Raw genomic sequence first — 15,776 nt, forward strand, 5'->3', positions numbered from 1 at the left:
CACAGAAGAACTGTGGTTAGTTCTCCAAGATGTTTGGGCCAGCCTACCCGCTGAGTTCCATCAAAAACTGTGTGCAAGTGTACCTAGAAAAACTGATGCTGTTTTGAAGGCAAAGGGTGGTCACACTAAATATTGATTTGATGTAGATTTTTCTTCTGTTCACTCACTTTGCATTTTGTTAATTGATAAGTATAATCTATTAACATGTCTATCTTTGAAAACATTCTTACTTTACAGCATTTCTTCACACCTGCCTAAAACTTTTGCACAGAACTGTACATCTGGGTGGTGTTATATTTCAAACACAGCATTAAATAGGACTGGGAGTTGGATTCATCCTCTAGATACTGAAATTATTTTAAGAGTTCTTGAACACACTGTTGGCAATGCCTAGTAGTAGTTGTAACCATTAACCAGTCTATAACCTGCATGACCTTAGATTGCTAAAAAAAAAAATGAATTTTGTATGCAGAAAAACACAGTGCAGCTACCAGTGCTGTTATACAGTGAGGTAATTATTTTATTGTAAGGCAGGGCAAGCACAGTTGTCAAAACATCAGTGGTAATTTTGTGTGCAGAATACCTGAGTTTTGAAGTCTTGTGTGCGCTTTTTCTAAACAACCTTTTCAGTAATTTGGTTGCATTGCCGTGCCAGGTCTAATGCACTGACACACACACACACGAACAGCTTAAATAAGATACCAGAGTTCAGTGTCTGATAAGTAATCGACTGTTTTGATTTGTGTTAATCAGGGAAGCCACAGTTCACTCATGTAGGTGAGATCATTGATGGGATTGATATGAGAGCGGAAGTTGGCGTTCTGACAAGGAACATTCTCATCCATGGGGAGATGGAAAATTCGTGCTATGGAAACAACTGGTGCCAGTTCTTCAATTACGATACATTTGGGGGTCACATGAAGGTTTGTGTGTTTTTTTTTTAATTTTTATTTATTTATTTTTTACAATTTTTGTAATTTGACACATTTTGTTTTTTCCAGTAAAACAACTGATAATGACTGACCTTATTACTGCTGTATCTCTATTACAGTTTTTATTTGTAAAGGGGAAAGTATTTTTGCTAAATCGGTTTTCGAGAGAAGATGGGTTACTCAACCAATGAGTCATTGAGGATATTTGCATAAAATTGGGCTTTCTTTTTCATAGTATTTCATTATTTAACGCAAAGATCAAATATATCTCTTATGTATTGACATTTAGGTCCTTCACCAGTGTAGCCAATAATAAACATACCCCTCTTTGATGGTAATGTCAGCTGTTAGTTAACATTTTAATAAGGATCTGTTTTACATTGCTGTGGTCTCAGGGACTAGTATTGATTTCCTACCATTGGTATATTTTTGAAGCTTACAACTGTATATAGAAATTCACTTTTGCAGTTTGTTGTCAGGAAGTGGTCAACCTACACTGGGGATATTTCTTATAAACAAAACCATGCTCACATGATTCATTTATTTATCATTATATTTCAATAGCTCTTACAAGAGCATTTTCACAAAGGAGATGCACAGTTCATTGGTTGTTCCATTACAAGTGACTTGTAAATGTCTTGAAAGCTGGAATCGATTTAACTTTTATTATGTGTTGTTAGTTAAGTAATAATGAACTGTCTTTGCTTCTCATGCTGAGATTGAGGATATGAACCTTGGTCAAGTGTATGGACTGTTTTTTAAAGGGAGTTTATAACAATTATCTTAGGTTAAATTGCTCTCTAAAAAAAGAGAATAAACTCCTAGCCTTCACTAACACAGTTGAAAAGGCTTTGTGAAATTCAAGCTCGATAGAATCCATCCAAAATGCCCCTGAGGGACTCATCTGGTAAAGACACAGCCGCATGGTCATACAGTCAAGTTGCTGATTTTTGAAAAATTTGAAACGTGAGCAAAAAAAAAAAAATCCTTAACATACCTTAAAGTTTTATGAATAGGACCTAATGATTGAGTATATTGGTGTTACATTTATAAAATACTTTTTGTAAGTTGCCAGTTGTTTTTAAAGTGATTAACCCCAGATGTAAGGGAGAAATAAGTTTTCCAGCTTCATTTAAAAGAATGGCAGATGCTGGTGTAACTGTAACATTACCTTTGATGTAAATACTGTTTGGTGTCTCATGCCAGGGATAGCAAACTCTGTGAAATGCTTTTAAACATTTACACATGCCTGCAAAAACTCATTAACTGGAAAAATTCTGTAGTGTTGACGAAAATAACAGGAAGTGGCCAGTGCCATACATAGTGGTTCAAAAAGTCTGTTTGCACAAATACGTACCAGATTTGAGATGGACAGTTTTAGGGTCTGAGCTATTTTTGCCTATTTTATACTGTTGTCAGATTTGTGGCTATAACTCTTTAACTATAAAGGTTACAGGTGCTTGTCATACGTGAAACGAATGTGCACACACTAGGCTTTCATTTTAAATATATATATATATATATATATATATCTGAGACTCACCCTCTTCAATACAGATAACAAATACCACAGAAAAAGACAGGTGCTTTTTAGGAAAAAACATTATTTACTGTTTGTAAAATGTATTTTAGCATGGCCAGCTAAAATCTGACGGTGTACAATGAAACTTTAAAACATTGGATAATAAATAAAGGAATTATGGTCATATATACAAAAGGGACCAAAAGCAAACAAACAAAAAAAAAATAAATAAATTGAAAAATGTGCAAAGGAAAAAAAAAAACTCATTCAAATTAATCGTCCCACGGACCCTGATCATGTGACGCAAGATTACGCTATTCACTGTGGCTTGAATGGCCAGCAAGGTGGCAACCATGGCAACCTAAATCTAACAGCTCTTGTCTCGTGCATCTGATCCACTAACGCCAAAAGCAAATCTATATGTATCGGCAAATAGGTCCTTGTGCCTTCGATGTAAAGATTTTGTGTGAAAATGTTTGTTTACTGCACCGAGTGAGGTCTGTCTTACAGCCCAGCAGCAACATTGCAAAGCACTTGCATTCACGGAGGTCTACTGACTCCGGTCCAATACCGGAAATACACGAGTAGGACCTCATTTTAAAGGTCTGATTCTCCTCTTTCCAGTGGTTTATCTCCAGCACGGTACTCTCGCAGTGTCTGAGTAAAAAGATTTAAAGGGCCAGGTCACTGGCAGGTTTTTTAACATTCGGTGGACTCTATAATTAAATTTAACAACAGTTTCAGAGATCTTGCTGGTATTTAGAAATACTGAAAGAAACAATAAATTCAGTGACAAACATTCAGAGACATCCAGAAAGCTATTTTTACTATGAGAACAGTGCAATGTATCACAGTTAAAGGAAAATTCACAAAAATTTCCTCTCATTTTTACTCAAATTTTTACTGATTTAGTAACCAATTATGCAATTTTATGTGTCCGTTGTATACCATTAGGGTATTATAGTACATCAGTGAATAAGGTTTGTGGTATATCATATTGATTTAGCCTGAATTGTTTTCTGTCGGGTAAGTTTGTTTTGATCACAAGTAATCAAATTAATTAAAGTATGGCACTGAAGAGGCAGTTTTGAATGTGATAGCTATACGTGTCTGTAATGTGTGGCTTTGTGCTTGTGCTTGTGCTTTTTAAAATATGTTTTACTAAACAAATTAATGGCGGCTCCAGGAATGACTAAGATACCGGTACCCAAATCAATATCCTGCTGTCTTAAAAAAAATTGAGAGTAAAAACTAATGAACACCACCACTGACTGTGTCTTACAGATTTTGGGGAACTTCACATCAGTACACCTGTCCCATATTGAGTTGAAGAACATGGGTCAGCAGGTGAAGGGGAGTTACCCTGTTCACTTTCACCTCTGTGGAGATGTGGATGAGAGGGGCGGTTACAAGTCCCCAACATACCTGGAGGGACTGGCAATCCATCACTCGTTCTCCCGCTGTGTCGCTGTCCACGCGACTAATGGCCTTCTGGTGAGCTATTGTGTTCAACTAAAGAAAGCTAATATAAGGGGGAATGGCCAGTGATACAATTAATATTTAACTTGGGGTATATTTTAGAGAAAGTCCACACAGGAAGTTGTCCCACTGTCTTTGTCGTCTCAGCACCGTTAGATAAACATTACATTTTGTAACCTTAAATAACATCTGTGGCCCAACTGTTTAAGATATTTTTTATGGTATTGAAATGTGTTAACCACACAGTTGTAAAATCCTAATCACATGTATATTTGCTGAGATTCTCTACCACATCAATAAAATAGGCAGATTCAGCTCCTTAGTTACACATTTTATTACTCATACCTTTTAGGACAGATGTTGACTTTCCATGTGAATGAATAGGCCTAATGTGATCCCGCTTTCTTTCAAATGTTAAGATATGTCTTTCTAAGCCATACTTTCTTTGGTTGTTGTTTTGAATCTCTCTTGAAATGCCATCAAAAAACTTCAGTTAACCCTTTCTTTTGGTTTAACTTGAAGGTATTCATTTAAAATGTAGGTATTGCACTAGCAAGAAAAGTGCAGTTGCAGTGTAAAACAAATACTGTGTGGCCTTTAGTAAGTAAATATGGCACATAACTGATGTCTTGGAATGCAGTAATGCAAATGTAGATGGTTTCCCTGCCACTACTGGTCATTAAATGACTTCATTGTGCTGTCACAGATAAAGGACTCTGTTGGCTATGACACACTGGGACATTGTTTTTTCCTGGAGGATGGGACTGAACAAAGGAACACTCTGTACCATAACCTTGGACTTGTCACCAAACCCGGCACACTCTTGCCCACAGACAGGAATGACACTATGTGCACTTCCATCAGGAACAAAGTTCATGGAAACTACATCCCAGTGCCGGCAACTGACTGCAAGTAAGTGTGAAAAACATTTTACATGTTGGGGGCTGGGTGGGGTCATGCAGCATTAACCACCTGTTAAAAGTTAATTTGGTTGTTTTTTGAATGATGATGATAAACGTATGAAAATGAAAGAGATTTCTTTCATAAGCACTTTTTGCAGTTCAAAATAGAAACGTACGTGTGTGCTCTTGAAAACATGTACAGTGTATTATCTCTACTCTAAACATCCTATATCCCCATCGTCTAATAACCTGTTAGCTGTTGCAGACACAGGACATAAGGTATTAACACAAATCTGTTAATTATTGTTATTCATAAACATTGTTCAGTTCCATCAGCCAAATCAACATGAGCAACATACAAAAGGCCCCACCTTAGAGTTCCATATATAGCTTAGATAAGGCTCTTTGCAGACTGTTCAAAACACATGCTTGTTGGATCCAATATTGCTTATAATGTGACATGGCTCTGGTGATAATTGTTTATTTATTTATTTATTTTTCTTAGTATCTAACAGATTTTTAATTGACTAATTAAAAGGCTTCTGCTGGATTTCTGTATAATAAAGTTGTGTGGCTTCACATTGTGGTGACCCAAGTGTTGTTTTTTTTTTTTTTTTTTTTTTTTAAGTTTAATAAATAACACATTTAGAGTCCCTTTCACACTGGCATACTCTGCCTGGGTCGCGATCTGGTGTCATGCGGGTCGGCTACACGATTTCACACTGCTGTAGAAGCAGGGTCGACCCGGGTGACAGAAGCAAGTACACGAGTATCGGTGCCCCGGAAACAGTCTGTTACAGACACGTCCACCCATGTTCCTGTGGGTTGAATTGTCGGCCCAAATGTTAGTTAGAGCAAATGATTGTTCATCCCCACTGCAGTCTGATTCACAATGTATCTCAATCAACAGAAATATGGTTAAACAGAAATGTTCCTCATGGAAGTGAATCCTTCATGCAGGTGTGTCTGCTTGTTGCTTCATCCGCTTATGAACTCCCATCATGCAGTTTGTCTCACTCGATCGAGGTCAAAGCGTGTCGACCCACGCCTGCTGACCTGGATCAACCCTGGTAGAAGCGTCGGTGTGAAAAGGGCTTAGGTTAATTGGAATTTTAGAGGTTAGCCTTACTGTATTTTCATGTGTCCAAAATGGCACTAGTGATCAAAATGTCATGCATTTTACCAAGCATGAATGAATAATATATTGTAATAGAAACATACAGTACAGTTCTGAAGAAAATAATTCAGCCCTGCATATTCCCTACAATTTGGATACATGGAGGGACTCGTATGTACGCTAACATTTTTAGAAGCCATTTTAAATAGTCTCATTTAATATCTAAAATGCTACTTGTATGCTACTCCTGGGAAATGTAGGAAATGTTATTTTTGGTTCTATATAGTTTTATGATTAAAAAATGTACTGTGGAAAAATGTACAATAAGCATTGTGTGGTTTACACAGGAGGATAAGGGTATTGCCCTGTGTTTGTTACACACTCATTCACTCTTTGCTGTTTGTTTCAGAGCAGTCTCTACGTTCTGGATTTCCCATCCCAACAATAACTTAATCAGCAATGCTGCTGCAGGCTCACAGGTGAAAAATACTGAAAAGATTTTCCTTAATTTTGTAATCCTAGATTATATAGAATTAAGTTACTTGTTCATGCCTTTCAAATATTTAGAGAGCACAGTAGGACTTTTTGTTTCGGTGACTATCTTTTGGGTTTCAATAGGATTTTTAAACAGTGGTCATGTTGTGCCCTTGTGTACCAAGTATGCAGGTTTGTGAGCGGTTTGTTTTAGTTCTGTAAAAGCAGAATAATTATAAAGTTTCACTGCATTACACTGTACAAACATTATTGTGTCCAGGATAAGACCTCATTTTCAAATGTACAGGATAATGTTGTAAGGTTTTTAAGTATATTCAGAGATGCTGGTGTAGCGTGTGGTTTATTTTAATCACAGAATTCAGGCACCCAACTGAGATTTCTTTGGTTATTTTTTTAATTAGTTAATTATAATTTGTTACAATTGTAAAGTATGTTAGTGTTACTTTAGAGCATGTTGTGGTTTATGTAAGCCAGTGTGATCATACATGGAAATGTAATGCGATAAATGCTTACAATGACGTCTGTTTAAACCACCAGGATACTGGAATATGGTACCTTTTTCACAGCATGTCTACAGGGGACACTCATGGACTGGCCCCTGAAACAAAGGCAGAACTCACCCCCCTAGGGATATTCTACAATAACAGAGTGCATTCCAACTTCAAGGTAAACCCATTCTCTGAATTATAATGAATGCAGTTTTCCGAAGTGACATTAAGGTTTTTTTTTTTTAATTAATGAGGAAATAGTTTCTTTTATAACATCATCTCTTGTAATCCAGCTCTACTGCACAAAAATGTAGTGACGTTTGAATACAAGGATAAAAAATGAAAATATTTAAACTTATTGTTTAATCTGCTGTCTGTGACAGAGTGATGGTTATGGTTTTGGATTCAACAAAGAGGAATGGCTGATCCACTTAAAATCAACACTTTTCAGCTGTCTATACTGAGGCTGCTTGGTACCTCCTGTTATACATCAAAATATCAGCCATCTGGATTGCATTGTTGGCTAAGGTGCCGTTTGTTGTAGCTCCTACCCCAGTGTTATTTCTTGCCTCGTATGATGAACTCCACACACAAAGCGAACTCCCGGTCTTCCTGTTGCTTTGGTCAGAAGAAACAAACTCAATCTCTTACCCAGGGACTATTGTAATGTAGTCATTTTGGTATCTAACACAGTCTCCTGTGTTCGCTTGGGTAAGGCCTTAATGTAGTCTTTAGTGTTGTTGTGCTTTTTGTTTGTTTTTGCTCTGGTTACGTTTTTTAAACTTTTTTTTTCCCCCTCTTTCTATTGTTTTGTCTGTCCTAAGCATGGACTTAGTATAGTAGGGATGTGCTTTTGGTAATTTTTATGAACGTTTAAACTGTTTGTAATGTCAGTGTTTAAACCAATCTTCATACACACACACACACAAACACACACTCTTCATATAACATTCTGATATTGACAGCCCTGGTTAGTATTTTCTAAGCAAATAAACCCTAAATAAGCAAATAACGTTTTAACATCGCAAAGACTTAACTACAAAGTAAAAAAACAAACAAACAAAAAAAAAAAACACACCTACACATCAAAGTATATATTGAAATGTCTGTATTGTTGTAAGTAAAGTTGCTAGTGAAGATATAACTTTATACTATATAAATACAGTATTGAACACATTTTCAGATAATATAATGTTTTTTTTAGACTAGTGTGTTTCTTAAAGGTTAGTTTAACAACAAAACAGGAACATATTAGTCTTTTGTAAAAGACTGCATGCTTGAAGTCACAGAAATTGTCTGTCGTGAGAGAGTGTATGTTTTCCAATGTCAGTCTTTTCAAGAAATGCCGGTGATGACCTGGCTACCAATCTTCAAGATCAACCCACTGAAAAAGCAAGCGATTTGGTAGCCTTTTATCTTGCTGTTGACGAGAGCACAGATATTACTGGTGCTGCTCAGTTATCTCTCTTTATCTGGGGTGTTGATGCTGTTTCTGAAGAGCTTTTGGATGTTGCAGCTGTGCACAGCACTACTGCAGCAAACAATATCTTTCAGCAACTTGATGTGTGTGCACAGCATGAAATTACAGTGGGAGAAATCAGCTGGATTGACAACAGACAGAGTGCCTACCATTTATGGTGAAAAAAATGTGCTTGTTATTTTGGTGCGCAAAAAAACTACAGGAGTTGAATTGTCTGGCGACACTTAAAAAGTGCCACTGTATTCTACACCAGCAAGTGCTGTGTGTGAAGGTGCTGAAAATCGATCACATAATGGTTACGGTTGGGAAAATGATAAATTTCATCAGGGCGAAAGGTTTGAATCGCTGGCAATTCCAAAAGTTGCTTGACGAGCTTAATGCTCAATATGGTGATTTGCCGCACCACACCGAAGTTCACTGGCTTAGCCGTGGTGCAGTACTTACAAGGTTCTTTGAAAGACCGCTTTCAGATGCAAAGTGGTTTTGTGATTTGGGATTTCTCTGTGATGTAACCAAACAGCTCAACAATTGAAATGTGAAACTACAAGGTTGTATACAAGTCATAACTGAAATGTATGATGGTGTTAAGACGTTTCAGCTAAAGTTACTTTTGTTGGAAAAACACATGCAGCAAGGAAACCTTTCCCATTTCCTAAAATGCCAAGCTGTATGTGATTCTATGGTGGATTTTACTTTTTCAGTTTTTTTCTGCAAAACTAAACATGTTGTGTTTGGAATTTGAGCGCCACTTTTCAGATTTTCACAAGCAGCAGTTCCAGTTCCAGCTTTTTCAAACCAATTAGGTGTAGATGTGGAAACTGCACCAGAAGACATCCAGATGGAATTGAGTTGCAGTGCGATAGTGCACTGAAGGCTAAGTTTGATTCTGTCTCTGCTGAGCAGTTTTACCCTTTCCTTCCAGCCACATTCCCACAGCTCCGCATTCAGCCTGCACGCGTCATGTCAATGTTTGGCAGTACGTCCTTCTGCGAACAGCTATTTTCACTGATGAAGATTAATAAATCTGCTCAAAGATCTTGCCTAAATTACAAGTATCTACACTCTGTGCTAAAGATCGTTTCAGCACGAAACATGAATCCCGATATTGACAAACTTTCACGAAAAAGGTGCCAGGTTTCTTCAGTAAATGTGACTGCACAGTGCAGCAAATAGGTAAGATAGATAACATGTGTTTTAAATGAATAGGTCATATATAAAACAGATGTATTAACTGTGAATATAAACATATCTTTTCCATATCACTTATTAAAATGCATGTGTATGTAAAAGATGTGCATTTTGTGGCCCACGAATCAAACGTTAAATTAAGATATGGTCCTGATACCCCTGCTGTATTTGGACACAACACTTTGTTGCATTGATGTTATAAGTCTGTAGGCAGCTGACAAAATCATAATGTGCCAAATAAGTCAGCCTACAATAAACACTAATGTTGGCTCCAGAAAGCTGCCTACACTCATAATGTCTAAGTAGCTCCCGATGGCTGTTTGTTATAATGCTGCTGTGAAAAGTTTGTATGCCTTATTCTGTTGCACCTGTTCCTAAGGTCAGGGAAAGCGTTATTGCACTCCAGTGCTACACAGAAGGGATCTTCCCTGAACAATACACTGTAGATTTTAATATACATGATTTTGTATGAGCTATATCACTAGTAACCCCTCCAGAAGAGGCATTGTGAAATTGCGTTTAAGCCTGGGTCTGTGTGTTAAAAGCAGACCAAAGAGGATCGCAAGATACAGCCTCACCCACTAATTATCTGCTACCAGCTGTGTCATTGACTAAATTACTTTCTCTTTAATGGCCAGAGCTCAAGTGTAATCTGAGACTAAAACACAGCAGTGCATTGGAAGAAGAATTTAAAGAGACAGCCTACCATTCCAGTGGTCCCATCATCTCTCTTTGTGTACTGTTTGTTTAAAAAGTCATTTCTTTTTTTTTTTTTTTAATAAGGTGCATTATTTATTTCAGGCTGGTCTGTTCATTGACAAGGGAGTTAAAACCACAAATGCAAGCGCTGCTGACCCAAGGGAGTACCTCTGCTTGGATAACAATGCCAGGTAAGGTCTCAGAGCAATTTTGAGAAGCCTCAACACCCTGACACAGTCATCTCAAAGTGAAAAAAGAAATACTTTTATTCACACTATGGGCAGAACTTTTTTTTTGGAAACCAGAGATACAGTATTTACTGTTTTGGATTATTGAATTAAAACACAATTGATCATAAAAATCACAGAAATGTGACAGCTTTGAAAAATTTCAAAATGTATTGAATAAGAACATATGAAGTCCAAATGAAAGACTGATGTACTCTTCACCAGATATCAGGACACTAATGGGACAGAGTTTATATATTGCCAAATAATTCATTATTTAAAAAATGCATGGTTAAGTATATTTAGTGTTTTCATATTATTCAGAAAGCTTAAATTTACTTACGTTGACAGCTCTACAATGGCTGTTTATGAGGTCCACATAAGAAAAATGAGAATGAAGGTACTGTTCAGTCAATATTCTGTGTCTATATCCTCATCCCTATCACATAGCCCTTTTAACCCCACTGCCTTGTAGTGGCACCTGCTGGAGTAAGCAGGCCTGGTGGAGCTGCACATCTGTTTAGTGTCAGTCCCCAGGTCAGCTGTGTTCACTGGATTTTGCAGTACAGGGTATCTAAAATGTATTTGCTATCCTTCCCATTTCCTTGAAGAATGACCCAATAGGCAAAGATCTTGAAATTCAATTAACTGGAAACTCAAGTCCTCTGTTGCTTCCTTAGTGGTGCCTTTTCAATGTGATTTTCAATGTGGGATTTTACCTTATGTTTTGAGTTTTCTAATTCATGACAAAGCTTGTAGATTTCCAAAATTCCTCTTGAAGCAGGGAAATACTTTGTGTTAAAAAAGCATTTATTTAAAATTGATCTTGATTAGCTACAAGATGAATCAACTTAGATTCTTAAAGGTGGGATGCAATGACATAAAAAAATAGAGTGCTGCTAAACTTTCTATAAATGTCCTGAAAGTTTCATTCAACTTCGTTATGAAAAAAAAGGCAAATGTGTGGTTAGACCGTCTTCAAAAGCCTTCGAGACCTCGACCCGGGAGAGTGCGCGTGCGTGATGTCACACCAGGACATTCACTGATGAAAACAAATGCAGTAGATGGAGGACAGAAGTGAAGGCAATATTACTGGTTCGGATGTTTTAGCGTCTTAAACAGATCAGAAATGTTGATCTTGTGCTTCATTTATATCGGCTTCACAATGTTTAAAAAAAAAAAAAAAAAAAAAAGCTTGTTTACATTTGCTTTACACTTGTTTACTCTCTTCCGTGGTTTGTTGTAGTTGATGGTAGAGTAGCACATGACAGGTTTTTTGTCAGTTTCAGGTTTTTTAATTGGAATTTGTTTCTTGGCAGTATTTTCGTGCCTGATTTATTTTGAAAAATATCACTTGATTGCTGAGCTATGCATCCCTGCTGTAGGGCATTACTGGATTTTAGTTATTAATCAAACAAGAGGTTAAATTATAAATTGTATGTTTTGACTACGCCACTCTCAAAAAAGGTGAGGGACCTCTAATTATCTCCCTCACAGGTATTCAACTGAGCAGAACATCAGTGACTCAAGAAGTATACAAAACAACAAGGAGGCAGTAAAAACAAGACATAGACTTGTTTTTACAAAGTGAAGTATTCTGAAAGTTTTAGTTATTGTTACATTTTTTTATATAATAAGATGTTCAATAGTGGTAGGATTGACTTAAGGTAATACCAGACTTTACATGATAGTACAGTCAATTGCACAGTGTCACACACACACACAACCCGATAACTTTCACTGTCTGTGTAGGCTATGCCTTGCTGCTGCTTAGTCGCTCGGTCGGCTGACGCCCTTTAAACATAAACACAAACAAAAAAGAATACAGACGCTACCGTCTTTGTTTCGAGACACAAAGAACCAAAAAAAGGTGTGTTCTTCCAGATCAGGAACTCCGTACAAAATAGCCAGTCTCTCCTTTCTTCACTGTAGGCTTTTAAAAGCCGAGCAATAGACACAGAGTGCGACGGATCTCCGTGGCAACAGATCAGCCACAATTTAACATGCAAAACAAGTACAGGAATACCTGTCAACATGCCTTTACCCTCTGCATCTCTTTTCCTGGCAGCCGCTCGACTCCCAGTGATTTTGCTATTTTTTTTACTAGAAGTAGAAGATGCTGCTGTCCTGCAGGTACCATCTGGATAAATAGACGCTACTGCATCCTTATTTAACCCTTTTCGTGCACAATGTCCTCATTTGAGGACAGATACAAAATCGTGTTTTTCTTCGTCATTTCTGTTGTTCTTGTTCTTAGTGCTTACTCAACAATCTCAGAAAGCTGTTTTCTGCCCCCTTGTGTTTAACATGCCACATTGCTTTCCAGGACGTGTATTAGCTATTCAGTTGTCATTGTTTTGTATGCAAGCTTGAGATGCTGGTATTGTGTCATAAATCAAACAGCTTTCCATACAACACAGAAACGTTGAGTATTTTCGATCAACCTTAGTAAGTGTTATAGAGAGTGTTAAGTTTTATTTGTCTTCAGTTTTAATTACGAACATTGCATGATAGTGGGTATAAATATATGAAGCCTGGAAGCTATTAATTGTTATTATTGTTACAATGTCAGGGAAATGTGGCAACAACATATATTTCTCGTTTTGTAAATCACCTTGAGATGCTGTACACTGGCTGACCTCTTTATTAGGAAATACTGTGTTTAGTGAAATCCAAGTCGTGTTTTATGCCCTATTGGAGCGCGCCTTTCCACAAGTGTAAAGCTTCAACCAAACCACTTGACCTGCTTCACTTCAAGGCTTCAATAATGCATTCTCTGATCAACATGGGCAATGCAGAGACGCGAACAAGAGGTCGCCCCTCTGCAAACATAACACCACCCCCAAGAAAGAAGAGCACCAGCCATGACAGTTGCGAGAGAAGTGCGATACTGTGAAGTTGGCACTCACTGGCCAGAAAAGACAAAGAGAACCTGACCCTGTGGTCTGTAGTTCAGTTTCTTAATTACTCAGCCACACTGACATTTATGTAAATAGTTTATGTAATTAAATACATGTTACTAAAATACTGATCGTGTACGTGTTTTATGCATAGAATGTAAGTATTTATATAACCTTAGCTGTGCAGTGTCCTCAAATGAGGACATATGAATAATTAATTAACCACATAATAGAATTTTAATTAAAAAAATAATAATATATCAATCTCATTGGAAGTATAATATGCAACATATATTACACACCTTGTTTCCATGGTATCTCTCCCCTGGGTGCGTTGTGTTTTGGTGAGCGGTAATGCAGGAAAGCAGTGGGCAGGATGGCGAGTTTATCCTGGTGTGATGTCACGCATAAATTAGCCAGACTTTTCATAGAAGTGTCAACTTCAGAGCTGTTTATTATACACTTAGCGTTAAAACCTGTACGTTAAAACTACACAGATGCTTTTATTGACCTACCAACAGTACTATACAAGTGAATTCTGAAAAAAATGAAACATCATTGCACTCCCCCCTTTCAAGTGAATCCAGTAATGGATTATAAAAAATGGCATAAACAATGCAAAAACAGGATTAACTAACAGTGATTTACTATATACAGTAGTTATTGATGTAATGATCTATTCATTTCTATATAAACCTTCAGGCATCATGGTATTGAGTCTTTTTATCCATTAAATGTTTTTTTCTTTATTCTTTTGTATGTACATTATCTCATTTTATTTCTTTTAAAACCATAAATTGTAGGTCACTCATGTTATGTTCATTTTGTAAAGTGTTGAATTATTGGTTCATTTACGTTATTTCTTTTACTTTTGGTGATTCTGTTTTATTTTATATACAGTATTGCTGTTCCTGTCTCTCCTATGTATTTTATTTTGTATGTGTCAACTGGAACTCTTATCTGTTGTATTTGACAAGTTTTCTTCACCCTGTAAACTGTAGATAAAATCTTTAGTACAGTAGTCTACTGTCTGCCTTAATGTACTATGTCATTTCCTCAGGGACATTAAATCATACAGGTTTGATGGCTATTACGGAAAGCATGGGGTTTCAGTTAATGACCCCTCAGTTTCCGCCACAGTATAACAGGAAGAGCACCCCTTAAGAAAATGTTGACTATGCTGTGTCAGGGAACCAAGAGGCTACAGTGTATAAAGAAAGCGACTGACAAGAGCCATCTGATACCAGTGCTGAACTGCTCCAGTAGCAGAAGAAAAGGGTGGATTAGTGTTGACATTCTATTGTTTATCTAGCCTTTAGCCAGTCCAATACAAACCCAGGGTTAAAGGCTTAGTGTTTTGCAGTAAAATATATATTTTTTCTACTGATATGATTCCTTTCTTCAGTGACTTTCTTCTATAGTTCTCTGCATTCTGACTTAACTCAAAGCTTTTTTTTTAAATTATTATTATTATCTACATAGCTTTGCTGCAGCTTTCCTCAACTGATCTTGGATTGTTATGTGTTCCCTGTGGTCACCTACATTCTATGGGTGACAGGGCTTTTTGTTGTTCTGCTCCAGAACCATTCCTAGAGAGATCCGGATTCTGCTACTCTTAATGCTTTTAAATCTAGACCTACTTTTATAGAAAGACATTTTTATGACTTTTTTTATTTTCTGTTTTGTTTGTTTCTAAAAGGCTTTGAGTAGCTTTAAAGGCGCTATGTAAAAAAAAATATATATTTGCCTGCCTGTTTATACTGTGTCCGAGTATCAGCCCAACAGGCATGTCCCGGCTGTTAACTACAACAGAAGAACACTGTTTTATAGATTAGAAAGCAAAACAAAAATGTTAAAGGGTATTGCCCAATTTATGTAATAAAATGTACAACTCTTAGAACTCCTAATACTCTTTATTATACACCATTGTGACTGCATAACCTACACAGACTACAGTCGTTATACTTTTTTTACATACTAGTGAATTGCTCATCCAATTGTGATGAAAATTGGTTAGGATATTCAGAATCAGGATATATAGAAGACCTGTCCATTTTACATTTTTAAATGTACATAGATACCTATGTGGGTCAAAGTGATCGTTTTAAGAAACTGATAAATTATGGCTGAACTCTTTCATTCCAGGTTCCGTCCTCATGTAGATGCTGACCCAAAGAAACCTCGTGCTGTTGCTCTCATTGACAGCTTGATATCCTTCAAGAACAATGACCTGGGTGCTTGGGTTAGAGGAGGAGACATTCTTATTAAGAACTCTGGGTAAGACCCTTTCCTTTATTTCTGTTCAGTGTTGTAACGCTAGGTTTATAGCTAGCAGTATGTGCATTTG

At 37.0% G+C, this 15,776-nt stretch overlaps 1 protein-coding gene across 1 annotated transcript in view; it reads left to right on the forward strand.

Moving 5' to 3' along the window:
* Nucleotides 1-15,776, forward strand: part of cemip2 (cell migration inducing hyaluronidase 2) — a 54,367-nt gene that overhangs the window by 14,190 nt on the left and 24,401 nt on the right. Inside the window, exons 7-13 of the mRNA XM_041256324.1 lie at nt 754-923; nt 3,739-3,948; nt 4,640-4,845; nt 6,362-6,431; nt 6,985-7,113; nt 10,405-10,493; nt 15,575-15,706. Of these exons, the coding sequence (XP_041112258.1) occupies nt 754-923; nt 3,739-3,948; nt 4,640-4,845; nt 6,362-6,431; nt 6,985-7,113; nt 10,405-10,493; nt 15,575-15,706 (1,006 nt within the window). The remainder of the gene's footprint in view (nt 1-753; nt 924-3,738; nt 3,949-4,639; nt 4,846-6,361; nt 6,432-6,984; nt 7,114-10,404; nt 10,494-15,574; nt 15,707-15,776) is intronic.

This window comes from Polyodon spathula, chromosome 1 (genome assembly GCF_017654505.1).
Source record: "Polyodon spathula isolate WHYD16114869_AA chromosome 1, ASM1765450v1, whole genome shotgun sequence".
Lineage (NCBI taxonomy): Eukaryota > Metazoa > Chordata > Actinopteri > Acipenseriformes > Polyodontidae > Polyodon > Polyodon spathula.